The sequence below is a fragment of the Pseudoliparis swirei genome, chromosome 7 (assembly GCF_029220125.1).
Source record: "Pseudoliparis swirei isolate HS2019 ecotype Mariana Trench chromosome 7, NWPU_hadal_v1, whole genome shotgun sequence".
Taxonomy (NCBI): domain Eukaryota; kingdom Metazoa; phylum Chordata; class Actinopteri; order Perciformes; family Liparidae; genus Pseudoliparis; species Pseudoliparis swirei.
This window is the reverse complement of record NC_079394.1, coordinates 30722300-30738039: the sequence shown is the minus strand read 5'-3', so window position 1 is coordinate 30738039 and position 15740 is coordinate 30722300. Positions and strand designations below refer to the sequence as shown.

At 49.5% G+C, this 15740-nt stretch overlaps 1 protein-coding gene across 1 annotated transcript in view; it reads left to right on the top strand.

The window, feature by feature from the left end:
* Nucleotides 1-451: 451 nt before the first annotated feature.
* Nucleotides 452-15740, top strand: part of adgrd2 (adhesion G protein-coupled receptor D2) — a 36060-nt gene continuing 20771 nt past the window's right edge. The window contains exons 1-12 of the mRNA XM_056419245.1: nucleotides 452-496; nucleotides 680-737; nucleotides 858-1100; nucleotides 2931-3560; nucleotides 6804-6926; nucleotides 8141-8238; nucleotides 8977-9270; nucleotides 13643-13754; nucleotides 14085-14213; nucleotides 14319-14439; nucleotides 15219-15324; nucleotides 15455-15510. Coding sequence (XP_056275220.1) covers nucleotides 452-496; nucleotides 680-737; nucleotides 858-1100; nucleotides 2931-3560; nucleotides 6804-6926; nucleotides 8141-8238; nucleotides 8977-9270; nucleotides 13643-13754; nucleotides 14085-14213; nucleotides 14319-14439; nucleotides 15219-15324; nucleotides 15455-15510 — 2015 coding nt within the window. The remainder of the gene's footprint in view (nucleotides 497-679; nucleotides 738-857; nucleotides 1101-2930; nucleotides 3561-6803; nucleotides 6927-8140; nucleotides 8239-8976; nucleotides 9271-13642; nucleotides 13755-14084; nucleotides 14214-14318; nucleotides 14440-15218; nucleotides 15325-15454; nucleotides 15511-15740) is intronic.

Here is a 15740-nt window from a genome sequence, read left to right as displayed (position 1 = left end):
GGAAGATGTCCGCCCTCTGCCTCTCTGGATGAACCCTCCGAGCACAACGCTGGACACTGCTGACGTAAGTCGGGTTCTTTAAAAAAAAAGACCTCATCTGCATGACAAAGGCCGACGATGGCTTCAGGGTACTAAGGAGAGGGGGTCTAGGGGGGGGGGGGGGTCTGCAGGGAGGCAGCAGACCCACGGGGTCTCTCGGACAGACGCTCTGGGACTGCCGGCTCGCTCCCAGCCAGGAGACCAGACGCTATGCTGGGCATTCACGGCGAGGCACCTTCAGCGACTCCTCGAGGAGACCTTCAGAGGACGATGGCGGCGCAGGGACGATGAACCGGGACATCAGCGCCAGAACTCTGGAGAACTGCTTGTTGAAGAGCGATACGCTCACAGCTCCTCGGACATATCGTTTCCTGGGTGAGACCGGTGGTCTGGAGCCCACGCTGGTCTAGAGATGACTGCAGCCCTGCAGACTGGACTCCTCCTCCTCTCATTTGTGGTAATATTATAAACATAAGATATCAAATGATGTTGTTGTTTGTATTAAGATTGCATCGTTTTACTTGAAAATGCTAATAACTGTATGAACTTCTCGATTCACACCACGTCTGTGTTTTCAAAGACGCTCGTGAAGTCTTGGTTTTTGATTTATATGAAGTGCATTTCACTGTTTCTCCTGCAGGTGGCGTGTGAGAGCGAGCCGACACACGCTGGACCCGACAAGGCGGGGGAGTCACATGGTGAGAGCCTCCACCTCTTCAACTCCATCTGGTCTTTCCCACAATAAGAGAGTCGCATGTTATTGGTTGATGAGTTGCTCCTGGTGATGGTTCTGTGGTTCTGTGGTTCTGACCCTCCAGGGAGATCCAGACTGGTCCACCTGACGTCTCACTGGGCCTTCCAGCTGGCCAATGACTCCCTGGCCTTCTCCAGGGCCGACGGGTTCTGCCGAGGCCAGTTCAGCTCCCTGGCCTCCCTCCAAGACCCAGAGGACCAGGAGGGGGTCCAGGAGCTGCTCCGGCAGGCCGGGCACCGAGCACCCATCTGGGTCAGGGACCCGAGCAGAGCCGCCGCCACCAGGGCCGTGGCCCTCTCCAGACAGTGTGAGGACCCACAGCTCCAGGACTCCTGTCATGGCCCTGCATCTATTGTTCATCTAGTCATATCTATTGTTCATCTGGTCTCATGACATCTATTGTTCATCTAGTCATATCTATTGTTCATCTGGTCACATGACATCTATTGTTCATCTAGTCATATCTATTGTTCATCTGGTCTCATGACATCTATTGTTCATCTAGTCACATGACATCTATTGTTCATCTGGTCTCATGACATCTATTGTTCATCTAGTCATATCTATTGTTCATCTGGTCACATGACATCTATTGTTCATCTAGTCATATCTATTGTTCATCTGGTCACATGACATCTATTGTTCATCTAGTCATATCTATTGTTCATCTGGTCACATGACATCTATTGTTCATCTAGTCATATCTATTGTTCATCTGGTCTCATGACATCTATTGTTCATCTAGTCATATCTATTGTTCATCTGGTCTCATGACATCTATTGTTCATCTGGTCTCATGACATCTATTGTTCATCTGGTCACATGACATCTATTGTTCATCTAGTCATATCTATTGTTCATCTGGTCTCATGACATCTATTGTTCATCTGGTCACATGACATCTATTGTTCATCTGGTCACATGACATCTATTGTTCATCTGGTCACATGACATCTATTGTTCATCTGGTCACATGACATCTATTGTTCATCTGGTCACATGACATCTATTGTTCATCTGGTCACATGACATCTATTGTTCATCTGGTCACATGACATCTATTGTTCATCTGGTCACATGACATCTATTGTTCATCTGGTCACATGACATCTATTGTTCATCTGGTCACATGACATCTATTGTTCATCTGGTCACATGACATCTATTGTTCATCTGGTCACATGACATCTATTGTTCATCTGGTCACATGACATCTATTGTTCATCTGGTCACATGACATCTATTGTTCATCTGGTCACATGACATCTATTGTTCATCTGGTCACATGACATCTATTGTTCATCTGGTCACATGACATCTATTGTTCATCTAGTCACATGACATCTATTGTTCATCTGGTCACATGACATCTATTGTTCATCTGGTCACATGACATCTATTGTTCATCTGGTCACATGACATCTATTGTTCATCTGGTCACATGACATCTATTGTTCATCTGGTCACATGACATCTATTGTTCATCTGGTCACATGACATCTATTGTTCATCTGGTCACATGACATCTATTGTTCATCTGGTCACATGACATCTATTGTTCATCTGGTCACATGACATCTATTGTTCATCTGGTACATGACATCTATTGTTCATCTGGTCACATGACATCTATTGTTCATCTGGTCACATGACATCTATTGTTCATCTGGTTACATGACATCTATTGTTCATCTGGTCACATGACATCTATTGTTCATCTGGTCACATGACATCTATTGTTCATCTGGTCACATGACATCTATTGTTCATCTGGTCACATGACATCTATTGTTCATCTGGTCACATGACATCTATTGTTCATCTGGTCACATGACATCTATTGTTCATCTGGTCACATGACATCTATTGTTCATCTGGTCACATGACATCTATTGTTCATCTGGTCACATGACATCTATTGTTCATCTGGTCACATGACATCTATTGTTCATCTGGTCACATGACATCTATTGTTCACCTGGTCACATGACATCTATTGTTCATCTGGTCACATGACATCTATTGTTCATCTGGTCACATGACATCTATTGTTCATCTGGTCACATGACATCTATTGTTCACCTGGTCACATGACATCCCTGTCCCCCTGACCTCTGACCCCTGCCTCTCCCTCTAGATGTGCCCTTCTCAGCTCTGAACTTCCCTAAGGAGTCCCTCGAGGGCTTCGCCCGCGTCAACGTGTCCTTCCCGGCGCTGGCGTCCGTCAGCGTGTGCGTCCGCGTCCAGTGGGACGCGGCGTGGACCGAGGTGTCCACCATCTTCTCCTACGCCGCGCCCGTCTTCACCAACGAGTTCCAGCTGCGGGGCCAGGTGGACCTGCAGGGCCGCATCCTGCTGGCGCTCATCGTCCACGGGAAGCACCTCCCCTACAAGGCGTCCTTCCCCAACGACGGGGCGTGGCACCACGTGTGCGTCACGTGGCGGCGGGGCGGCGGCCTCTGGGCCATCTACGTGGACGGGAACCGAAGGGACGCGGGCTCCGGCGCCGACTCCCCCGGGAGCATCTACGGGGACGGGATCTTCATCCTGGGTCAGGACCAGGACTCGTTCGGAGGGAACTTCACGGAGCCTTTTTTTGGGAATATCACCGATCTCAACGTGTGGAGGACGTCTCTGGAGGCGCGGCACGTCCGCGCCCTCAACGCCTGCTTGGCCGCGACCCGGGAGCTGCTCTTCAGCTGGAGCCCCGCCCACCTCAGCACACACCCGGTGGTCCAGGAGGTCCAGGGTCTGCTCTTCTGTCCCGGTGAGTCCCCAGTGGGTCCTGGTCCTCAGCTGTGTCCCTCACCTCGTGGCTGAGCACTGAGGACACGACGACCTGGAGATCAGGGGAGGACCACCTGGAGGGTTCAGACCAAACACCACCTGGAGGGTTCATTGGTGGGGCGAGTTTCACAAGATGCATACGTCTTCAGTATATATATATATATATATATATATACATACATATATATATTTAAATATATATGTATATATCTTTACATGTATATACATGTATATGTATTTATATAAATACATATATATATGTATCTCTTTACATATATATATATATTTATATAAATACATATATATATGTATATATATATATATTTATATAAATACATATATATGTATATCTATACACATATATATTTATTTATATAAATACATATATATATATATGTATATATATATATAAACTATGTATTTATATAAATATATATATATAAATACATATATATATATGTATATATATTTATATAAATACATATATATATGTATATATATATTTATATAAATACATATATATATATGTTTATATATATATATTTATATAAATACATATATCAGACATGAAAGGTGATTTTCAAATTGTGATCAACTTGAAGCCTAAATAACTTCGTCATGATGTAAAAGTCTTTATTTGAACATGGAGACTAAACTATATTTATATTGACCATCGTCCTGGTTCACCACGTCTCCACGGGATCAAGATCTCAGTTAGGAGGGGCTGATGTCATAGTTACGAGACACGTGGAGGTGTAGTTTGGTAAAGTTAGTCTGGTAGACAAAGAACCTTCAACAACTGAGCTGTACTCACAACATGCTTCATCTTCATCAGTGTGTCCTCTACATGGCTTCATCTTCATCAGTGTGTCCTCTACATGGCTTCATCTTCATCAGTGTGTCCTCTACATGACTTCATCTTCATCAGTGTGTCCTCTATATGGCTTCATCTTCATCAGTGTGTCCTCTACATGACTTCATCTTCATCAGTGTGTCCTCTACATGGCTTCATCTTCATCAGTGTGTCCTCTATATGGCGTCATCTTCATCAGTGTGTCCTCTACATGGCTTCATCTTCATCAGTGTGTCCTCTACATGGCTTCATCTTCATCAGTGTGTCCTCTACATGACTTCATCTTCATCAGTGTGTCCTCTATATGGCTTCATCTTCATCAGTGTGTCCTCTACATGACTTCATCTTCATCAGTGTGTCCTCTACATGGCTTCATCTTCATCAGTGTGTCCTCTATATGGCGTCATCTTCATCAGTGTGTCCTCTACATGGCTTCATCTTCATCAGTGTGTCCTCTACATGGCTTCATCTTCATCAGTGTGTCCTCTACATGGCTTCATCTTCATCAGTGTGTCCTCTACATGGCTTCATCTTCATCACTGTGTCCTCTACATGGCTCCTCCCCTCACACCACCTGTTCACTGAGACCATGGTGGATGGAGGGAGAGATGGAGGGGAAGGATGGGTTGGAGGGATAAGGGATGAGGGGATGGAGGAAAGGAGGGGAAGGGGATGGAGGGATGAGGGGAAGGATGAGAAGGCGGGGATGGAGGGGAAGGAGGGGATGGAGAGGTGGATGAATGAGGGAAGAGGGATGAGGGATGAGGGAAGAGGGATGAGGGATGAGGGAAGAGGGAAGAGGGATGAGGGAAGAGGGATGAGGGATGAGGGAAGAGGGAAGAGGGATGAGGGATGAGGGATGAGGGAAGAGGGATGAGGGATGAGGGATGAGGGAAGAGGGATGAGGGAAGAGGGAAGAGGGATGAGGGATGAGGGATGAGGGAAGAGGGATGAGGGATGAGGGAAGAGGGAAGAGGGATGAGGGAAGAGGGATGAGGGATGAGGGAAGAGGGAAGAGGGATGAGGGAAGAGAGATGAGGGATGAGGGATGAGGGATGAGAGATGAGGGATGATGGATGAGGGATGAGGGATGAGGGATGAGGGAAGAGGGATGAGGGATGAGGGATGAGGGAAGAGGGATGAGGGATGAGGGAAGAGGGATGAGGGAAGAGGAATGATGGATGAGGGATGAGGGATGAGGGATGAGGGATGAGAGATGAGGGATGAGGCTGAGGAAGAGGGATGAGGGATGAGGGAAGAGGGAAGAGGGATGAGGGATGAGGGAAGAGGGATGAGGGATGAGGGAAGACGGATGAGGGAAGAGGAATGATGTATGAGGGATGAGGGATGAGAGATGAGGGATGAGGGATGAGAGATGAGGGATGATGGATGAGGGATGAGAGATGAGGGATGAGGGAAGAGGGATGAGGGAAGAGGAATGATGTATGAGGGATGAGGGATGAGAGATGAGGGATGAGGGATGAGAGATGAGGGATGATGGATGAGGGATGAGAGATGAGGGATGAGGTAAGAGGGATGAGGGAAGAGGGATGAGGGATGATGGATGAGGATGAGAGATGAGGATGAGGATGAGGAAGAGGATGAGGATGAGGAAGTGGGATGAGGAAGAGGATGAGGAAGAGGATGAGGATGAGGATGAGGATGAGAGATGAGGGATGATGGATGAGGGATGAGAGATGAGGGATGAGGGAAGAGGGATGAGGTATGAGGGAAGAGGGATGAGGGATGAGGGAAGACGGATGAGGGAAGAGGGAAGAGGGATGAGGGAAGAGGAATGATGGATGAGGGATGAGAGATGAGGGATGAGGGATGAGAGATGAGGGATGATGGATGAGGGATGAGAGATGAGGGATGAGGGATGAGGGAAGAGGGATGAGGGATGAGGGAAGAGGATGAGGAAGAGGATGAGGAAGAGGATGAGGAAGAGGATGAGGATGAGGATGAGGATGAGGATGAGAGATGAGGGATGATGGATGAGAGATGAGGGATGAGGGATGAGGGATGAGGGCGTTCCTACAGCTCCGGCAGCTTGTGAACAATAACTTTCCCTCTGAGAGTTTCCTGTGATGCGTTCAGGGTCACAAGGAACATTCAGTTGTTATTCCTCGACGTTCATGAATGCATTGTTCTGATGTGTGTGTCTGTGTGTGTGTGTCTGTGTGTGTCTGTGTGTCTGTGTGTGTGTCTGTGTGTGTGTGTGTGTGTGTCTGTGTGTGTGTCTGTGTGTCTGTGTGTGTCTGTGTGTGTGTGTGTGTGTGTGTGTGTGTGTGTGTGTGTGTGTGTGTGTGTGTGTGTGTGTGTGTGTGTGTGTGTGTGTGTGTGTGTGTGCGTGCGTGCGTGTGTTGGCAGCAGTGCACCAGCAGGGGGCGCTGCAGGGCTGCAGGACGCTGCAGGGCTGGACCAATCAGCTGCCTCTGCTGGGCTCCTCTGAATGCTCCGACCCGCTGCTGTTCATCTGCAGGAGCAGGAGAGGTGAGCCTCGAGCACGGGGCCCTGAACACACCACGGGGCCCTGAACACACCACAGGGCCCTGAACACACCACGGATGTTATATCAGTGCTGATGGAGCAGACAGAAATACATTTATATCTTTTATGAACACGTTTCTGTTTCAATCTTTTTTATTGATTTTGCAAAACACATGAGGGATGAGGGAAGAGGGAAGAGGGATGAGGGAAGAGGGATGAGGGAAGAGGGATGAGGGATGAGGGAAGAGGGATGAGGGATGAGGGATGAGGGAAGAGGGATGAGGGAAGAGGGATGAGGGATGAGAGATGAGGGATGATGGATGAGGGATGAGAGATGAGGGATGAGGGAAGAGGGATGAGGGATGAGGGATGAGGGATGAGGGATGAGGGAAGAGGGATGAGGGAAGAGGGATGAGGGAAGAGGGAAGAGGGAAGAGGTATGAGGGAAGAGGGATGAGGGATGAGGGAAGAGGAATGAGGGATGAGGGATGAGAGATGAGGGATGAGGGATGAGAGATGAGGGATGGATGAGGATGAGAGATGAGGATGAGGAAGAGGATGAGGAAGAGGATGAGGATGATGGATGAGGATGAGGGAAGAGGATGAGGATGAGGAAGAGGGATGAGGGAAGAGGGATGAGGGATGAGGGATGAGGGAAGAGGGATGAGGGAAGAGGGATGAGGGAAGAGGAATGAGGGATGAGGGATGAGAGATGAGGGATGAGGGATGAGAGATGAGGGATGATGGATGAGAGATGAGGGATGAGGGATGAGGGAAGAGGGAAGAGGGATGAGGGAAGAGGGATGAGGGAGGAGGGATGAGGGAAGAGGGATGAGGGAAGAGGGATGAGGGAAGAGGGATGAGGGAAGAGGGATGAGGGAAGAGGAATGATGGATGAGGGATGAGGGATGAGAGATGAGGGATGAGGGATAAGGGATGAGAGATGAGGGATGAGGGATAAGAGATGAGGGATGATGGATGAGAGATGAGGGATGAGGGATGAGGGAAGAGGGATGAGAGATGAGGGATGAGGGATGAGGGAAGAGGGATGAGGGAAGAGGGATGAGAGAGACAGAGAGAGAGAGACAAAGAGAGAGAGAGAGAGAGAGAGAGTGTCCCCTGTGTGCACCATGACACTGAGGCCTACATGAGGGTAACCCGGTGACGAGGAGGTCAGAGGTCAGAGGTCAGTGTTCTGATGACATCATCCCCCTCAGAGCGATACCTGAGGATGAAGCAGATGACGGAGGCTCAGAACTCCCAGCAGCCCTCGGCCTTCATGACCCGCCTGATGAAGCTGAGCAACAGAACCCAGGTACCACGGGGGGGGTCTGGACCTGCAGTCTGGACCTCTAGTCTGGACCTCTAGTCTGGACCTCTAGTCTAGACCTGCAGTCTGGACCTCTAGTCTGGACCTGCAGTCTGGACCTGCAGTCTGGACCTCTAGTCTAGACCTGCAGTCTGGACCTCTAGTCTGGACCTGCAGTCTGGACCTCTAGTCTAGACCTGCAGTCTGGACCTCTAGTCTGGACCTGCAGTCTGGACCTCTAGTCTAGACCTGCAGTCTGGACCTGCAGTCTGGACCTCAAGTCTAGACCTGCAGTCTGGACCTCTAGTCTGGACCTGTAGTCTAGACCTCTAGTTTGGACCTCTAGTCTGGACCTGCAGTCTGGACCTCTAGTCTAGACCTGCAGTCTGGACCTCTAGTCTGTACCTCTAGTCTGGACCTGCAGTCTGGACCTCTAGTCTGGACCTCTAGTCTCGACCTGCAGTCTGGACCTCTAGTCTGGACCTGTAGTCTGGACCTGTAGTCTGGACCTCTAGTCTGGACCTCTAGTCTGGACCTGTAGTCTGGACCTGTAGTCTGGACCTCTAGTCTAGACCTGCAGTCTGGACCTCTAGTCTAGACCTGTAGTCTGGACCTCTAGTCTGGACCTCTAGTCTGGACCAGTAGATCTAGACTACAGGTCTAGACTTCATAGAAATGAGATTGATTTCTTTTGATTGGTCGACACCATTATGCATTGATCACATCCTGTGGCTCCGCCCCCAGGCGGTGCTGACCCAGCAGCCATCGGGGCTGAGCAGCCGGGCCGAGGCCTCCGCCCTGCTGGACCTCTCGGCCCGGGCCCTGGAGGACCCCCATGGAGGGGGACTGGAGCCCACCGACATGGTGGCCATCCTCCAGCTGCTGTCGCTGGCTGCTGACGCCCAGCCACCGGACCACAGGGGCCCGGTCCAGGACCCGGTCCAGGACCCGGTCCGGGAGCTGAGCCAGAACTTCATCAGTGTGGCAGACAGCCTCATCAGTGAGGACAACGCCCTCAAGTGGCAGGCCATCAAAGAGGTACCTGGTTCCCCATGTGTGGCCCCTCAGTGTCCTGGTGCATGTGGCCCCTCAGTGTACTGGTGCATGTGGCCCCTCACTGTACTGGTGCATGTGGCCCCTCACTGTACTGGTGCATGTGGCCCCTCAGTGTCCTGGTGCATGTGGCCCCTCAGTGTACTGGTGCATGTGGCCCCTCAGTGTACTGGTGCATGTGGCCCCTCAGTGTCCTGGTGCATGTGGCCCCTCAGTGTCCTGGTGCATGTGGCCCCTCAGTGTACTGGTGTATGTGGCCCCTCACTGTACTGGTGCATGTGGCCCCTCAGTGTCCTGGTGCATGTGGCCCCTCAGTGTACTGGTGCATGTGGCCCCTCAGTGTCCTGGTGCATGTGGCCCCTCATTGTCCTGGTGCATGTGGCCCCTCAGTGTACTGGTGCATGTGGCCCCTCACTGTACTGGTGCATGTGGCCCCTCAGTGTCCTGGTGCATGTGGTCCCTCAGTGTCCTGGTGCATGTGGTCCCTCAGTGTCCTGGTGCATGTGGTCCCTCACTGTACTGGTGCATGTGGCCCCTCAGTGTACTGGTGCATGTGGCCCCTCAGTGTCCTGGTGCATGTGGTCCCTCAGTGTCCTGGTGCATGTGGCCCCTCATTGTCCTGGTGCATGTGGCCCCTCACTGTACTGGTGCATGTGGCCCCTCAGCATCCTCTTTAATCCCTTAAATCGATCTCCATTAAACCGACTTGTTGTTTTGGTGTTTTTAGCTTTGTGTATTTTTTAGGGCTGTGAAACGATTAAACATTTTAATCGGATTAATCACAGGTTTTTGTGGATTAATCATGATTAATCACATATTACCGATATTCTCGGTATATTTTGTGAGAACATAGAGATTTATGACAAAAGACGGATATATACATTTATACATTCTTCAATACAATGGTGCTGCAACTCAGCAGTTATTTAGCAGTTTTCTTCCATATGGAACATTAATACATCTTCATCCTAAACAGAATGTTTAAACAGAACATGTTTCTCTTGTTTGTCAACCATTAACTCCACCATGATGCAATCTAAAGGCCTCTAGTCTTCCTCTCAGGGGTGGCCAACCCGCGGCTCGCGAGCAGCATGCGGCTCTTTGCCTGGTGTCATGCGGCTCTTACGTTCATATCTAAGTTTGTGTTTTTTTGTATGTGCGTGTTCGCTATGCTTGAGTTCAATACGGTATTTTTCGTCAAACGCGCATGCGTGAGATGAAAAAAACGCAAAGTTTCCCAGTAGGGCACGGGTCTCAAACTCGTGGGCCAAACGCGGAAAGACCACATCCGAATGTCGAGCGGGCCGTTCTACGGTGGGTTACGCGAATGAAAGTGTCCGAAAATCAAACACTGCACTTACGCCATGAACGCCGCATTATGGGCAGCTGGATGTCCCGCACTTTGGCTAAAGTAGTTTACGGTGACGCTTTCTCCAGCCGCCCTCAATTCAGCGGACACGGTGTAAGAGCAGCGTTGCGGAGAACCGCATCCGAATGTCGAACACTCTCTTCGGCTAAAGTGGTTTATTGGTGGGCGTTTGATTACTCCAGCCCCCCATAATGCGGCATTCATGGCGCAAGTGCACCGTTCGATTTTCGGACACCTGTTCTGATTGACACCATGTGAAGGAATTGCTTGAGTGGCAACAACGGAATTAAGCCAGATTTGAAGAGGATTGTTCAAGGCAAGGAATCCCATAAGTCCCACTATGCAACATGCATAGTAAAAGAAAAACGCTATTGTAAATTATTCTATTTTTGTTTGTGGACTTGGTTGAACTGAGATAATGTGTGTTTGTGTGTGTGTGTGTGAGACAGTGTACACAATGTTCATTGTTGAACATGACAGACCTGTTGTCTTAGTACTGTAGGAGTCCATTTCTGTCATTATCATGTTGGTGTGTGACATTTACAACAAATCTGGCTGATCAGAGGTGTGTGTGTGCGCGCGCACACATATGTGTATGATGTGGCTCTTTGCGGTGACACAGTAAAAAATGTGGCTCTTAGTCTCTGACTGGTTGGCCACCCCTGCTCTAGCAGCTGCTGAGGCAAACTGACTGTGTGGGTTTTCTTCATGAACTGGGCCGTGATGAAAGAGACGGCGGGGACACCGCTGCAAAGCTGAAACCTCACCGGTTGACAAGTGACTTTTTTTTTGCTCGGTCCCGATGCGCGCGCACGGAGCTCTGTGGCGCGCGAGACGGAGATCGATAAGTGTTAACGCAACGCGAAGAGACAGAAATGACATGCTGCTGTGGAGATACGATCAACAACAGACGTTTAGTTTAATAAAAGAACAAAGACCTGCTATAGAGAACATGTCAGGGGGCGGGCCAATCTCTTTAATGTCATTGATCTACCGACACTACGCCGCGATCGACTGGCAGGTCGCGATCGACGTGTTGAGACCCTGATCTACAGGAAGTAGAAGTCGTAACAAGGTTTCCGGAGGTGAACCTGCGGAAGGATCATTACCGATGAACAGACCGTCTGCATGAGAGCGGACAGAGTTCAGGTTGAAGTGGTGTATTGGAAGCTCATTTTGCAAGTGACTTTTTTTCGTCCCGATGTGCGCGCACACGCCGGCATCCGAGCTCTGCGGCGCGCGAGACGGAGATCGGAGTCGTGTTAACGTGACACTAGAGACAGAATGACATGCTGCTGGTTAGAGACGACCAACAGACGGATTGGAAGCTCATTCTGCGCATGCGTTAAATGTGTGTTTTTTTTAAACTCGTTAAACCTGTAATTTAATTAACTGAGTTAACGCGTTAATTTTCACAGCACTAATATTTTTCGTTGCTATCGGAACATTTTTGGAGTTCCGAGCTCACGGAGAAACATTCGTAGCGGAGACCAAGGACTGTGTGACGATCACAGAGAAACTGATCCACGTCAACATGGACCGTGTTCATTGTTCTGGATCTGAGGATGATGAGAGGAACGTAAAGAAAGAGACAGACAGACAACAAGAGAAACACGAGGGGCGTTAGCCCTCTGGTCCTGAGAATCATTAGAGAGAGAGAGAGAGAGAGAGAGAGAGAGAGAGAGAGAGACACACACAGATATATACCAGTTGTGACCACTAGGGGGCAGTGTGCTCCTATATTCCATGTGATCCTCACAGAGGATGATGAAGTCAACCTGGTGGAGTAGAACCCGGCTGCCCCCACCCGTCTCTCCTCAACATACAACCACACCTCCACCCTCCGTCTCCACGTCCTGACGGTGTGATCAGGAACAGCTTCAGCTCGGAGACGCTCCTCTTCCTCTCCTCCGTTGTCTTTTACTGTCACTATTGATGTGTGTGCCTTGATGAGGTCGCCTCGCGACAAGTGTTGCTCCGCCCTCCCCCCCGCCCCCCTCCCCAGGCCTCTCAGCGCTCCAAGGCCACCTCCTCAATGGATGAGCAGCACTCGTCCACAGCGTCTCCGTCTCCACGGCGACGACAGTAGAGACGAGATGGGACCAAACCACGATGAGGACATGATGCGGCGTCATGATGCAACGTTATGATGCAACGTCATGATGCAACGTTATGATGCGGCGTCATGATGCGGCGTCATGATGCAACGTTATGATGCAACGTCATGATGCGGCGTCATGATGCAACGTTATGATGCAACGTCATGATGCAACGTTATGATGCGGCGTCATGATGCAACGTTATGATGCAACGTTATGATGCAACGTCATGATGCAACGTTATGATGCGGCGTCATGATGCAACGTTATGATGCAACGTCATGATGCAACGTTATGATGCGGCGTCATGATGCGGCGTCATGATGCAACGTTATGATGCAACGTCATGATGCAGCGTCATGATGCAACGTTATGATGCGGCGTTATGATGCAACGTTATGATGCAGCGTCATGATGCAACGTTATGATGCGGCGTTATGATGCAATGTTATGATGCAGCGTTATGATGCAGCGTTATGATGCAACGTTATGATGCAACGTTATGATGCAGCGTCATGATGCAACGTTATGATGCAACGTTATGATGCAACGTTATGATGCAACGTCATGATGCAGCATCATGATGCAGCGTTATGATGCAGCGTTATGATGCAGCGTCATGATGCAACGTTATGATGCAACGTCATGATGCAGCATCATGATGCAGCGTTATGATGCAGCGTTATGATGCAACGTTATGATGCAGCGTCATGATGCAACGTTATGATGCAGCGTTATGATGCAACGTTATGATGCAGCGTTATGATGCAACTTGATGATGCAGCGTCATGATGCAACGTTATGATGCAACGTTATGATGTGTTATGATGCGGCTTCATGACGCAGTGTCATGACGATGCGTCATTAAGCGTCCTGAGGTCCGGTCCAGGTGGTGAACGGGCCCATGGACCTGGTCCAGAGCGTGGACCGGATGCTGAGCAGCCTGACCTCTCGCCTGATGGCAGAGACGGACCAGCTGGTCATCAGCAGGCCCAACATCAGTGAGTCACACACACACACACACACACACACACACAGCAGAGTCACACACACACACACACACACACACACACACACATATACAGCAGAGTCACACACCTACACATAAAGAAAGAAAAAACATTTAGAAATATATTTCTATATATACTGTATGTATAGAAATATTTCTATATATTCCATATATATATATGTATTTCTATATATATATTTAAATATATATATATATTTAGAAATATATATTTATACAAAATATATATATATGGAATATATAGAAACATAAAGTGTTGTTGTTGTTGTTGTTGTTGTTGTTGACGTGGCCACTGTGTCTCTAGAAGTGGAGGTGCAGCAGCAGCGGCTGCAGGAGGCGTCCCGAGGAGGAGGAGTCAGCTTCTGCGGGCCGGAGGCGGAGCTTGACTGCATCTCAGTGCCTCAGCAGGACATACAGGATCTCCACAGCAACGGCACGTCGGCCAATCAGCTGCCTCGCTTTGAGACTCATTATCTCACCGTGGGAGTGAGGCGTGGTCGGGCTCTGAACCAATGGGCTGTCTCCTCCTGTGCCTCAGGCTTCCTGCAGCTCACGCTGGTCAACACGTGGTACGGCTCGCTGTGGCCGCTGTTCAACCCCGAGGAGAACGGCACCATGAACATCACCATGGTGCCCACCGTCACCGACGGCAACCAGAGGTACCAGCACCAGCATCAGCACCAGCACCATGAACATCACCAGCACCATCACCAGCACCAGCATCATGAACACCACCATCACCATCACCAGCACCAGCATCATGAACACCACCAGCACCATCACCATAACCATCACCAGCATCATGAACACCACCATCACCAGCACCATCACCAGCATCATGAACACCACCATTACCATCACCAGCACCAGCACCATCACCATCACCAGCACCATCACCAGCACCATCACCAGCACCATCACCAGCACCATGAACACCACCATTACCATCACCAGCACCATCACCATCACCAGCACCATCACCAGCACCATGAACACCACCATTACCAGCACCAGCACCATGAACACCACCATCACCATCACCAGCACCATGAACACCACCATCACCATCACCATCACCAGCACCATCACCAGCACCATGAACACCACCATCACCAGCACCAGCACCATGAACACCACCAGCACCAGAACCAGCACCAGCATCATGAACACCACCATCACCAGCACCAGCACCATGAACACCACCATCACCATCACCATCACCATCACCATCACCATCACCAGCACCAGCACCATGAACACCACCATCACCAGCACTGTGTGTGTGTGTGTGTGTGTGTGTGTGTGTGTGTGTGTGTGTGTGTGTGTGTGTGTGTGTGTGTGTGTGTGTGTGTGTGTGTGTGTGTGTGTGTGTGTGTGTGTGTGTGTGTGTGTGTGTGTGTGTGTGTGTGTGTGTGTGTGTGTGTGTGTGTGTGGTCAGGTACCTGGGCACCGTCCTGGGCTCTTCGGTCATCTCCAGCACGGTGATGGGAGACGACCAGCTGGTGAGCACCGCCGTCCACTTCCACCTGCAGCACCGAGTAAAGGTGAGCACCACCCCTCCAGCCTCCACCCATCCACCCCTCCACCCCCCCAGCCTCCACACCTCCACCCCTCCACCTGTTGCTGTCTGTCTTTAAGACCCTGCTCCCTGCACACGTTGTATTTGTGTCACAGAATCCCGTCGGCAGCGTGTTCCATCCCGTCTGCGCCTTCTGGGACTTTGATCTCACGTACGTACCAACGCTTTGGAGGTCTCATATTATATACAGTATATATATATATAAATATACATATATATATATTTATAAATATACATATATATATAAATATACATATATGTATATTTATATATATATACTGTATATGTATATATATATATATCTGTAACACCACAGCCATCTCACCTGTTCCAATAACAGAATGTGGCATATTGTCATTACATTACATTGTCACACATGCA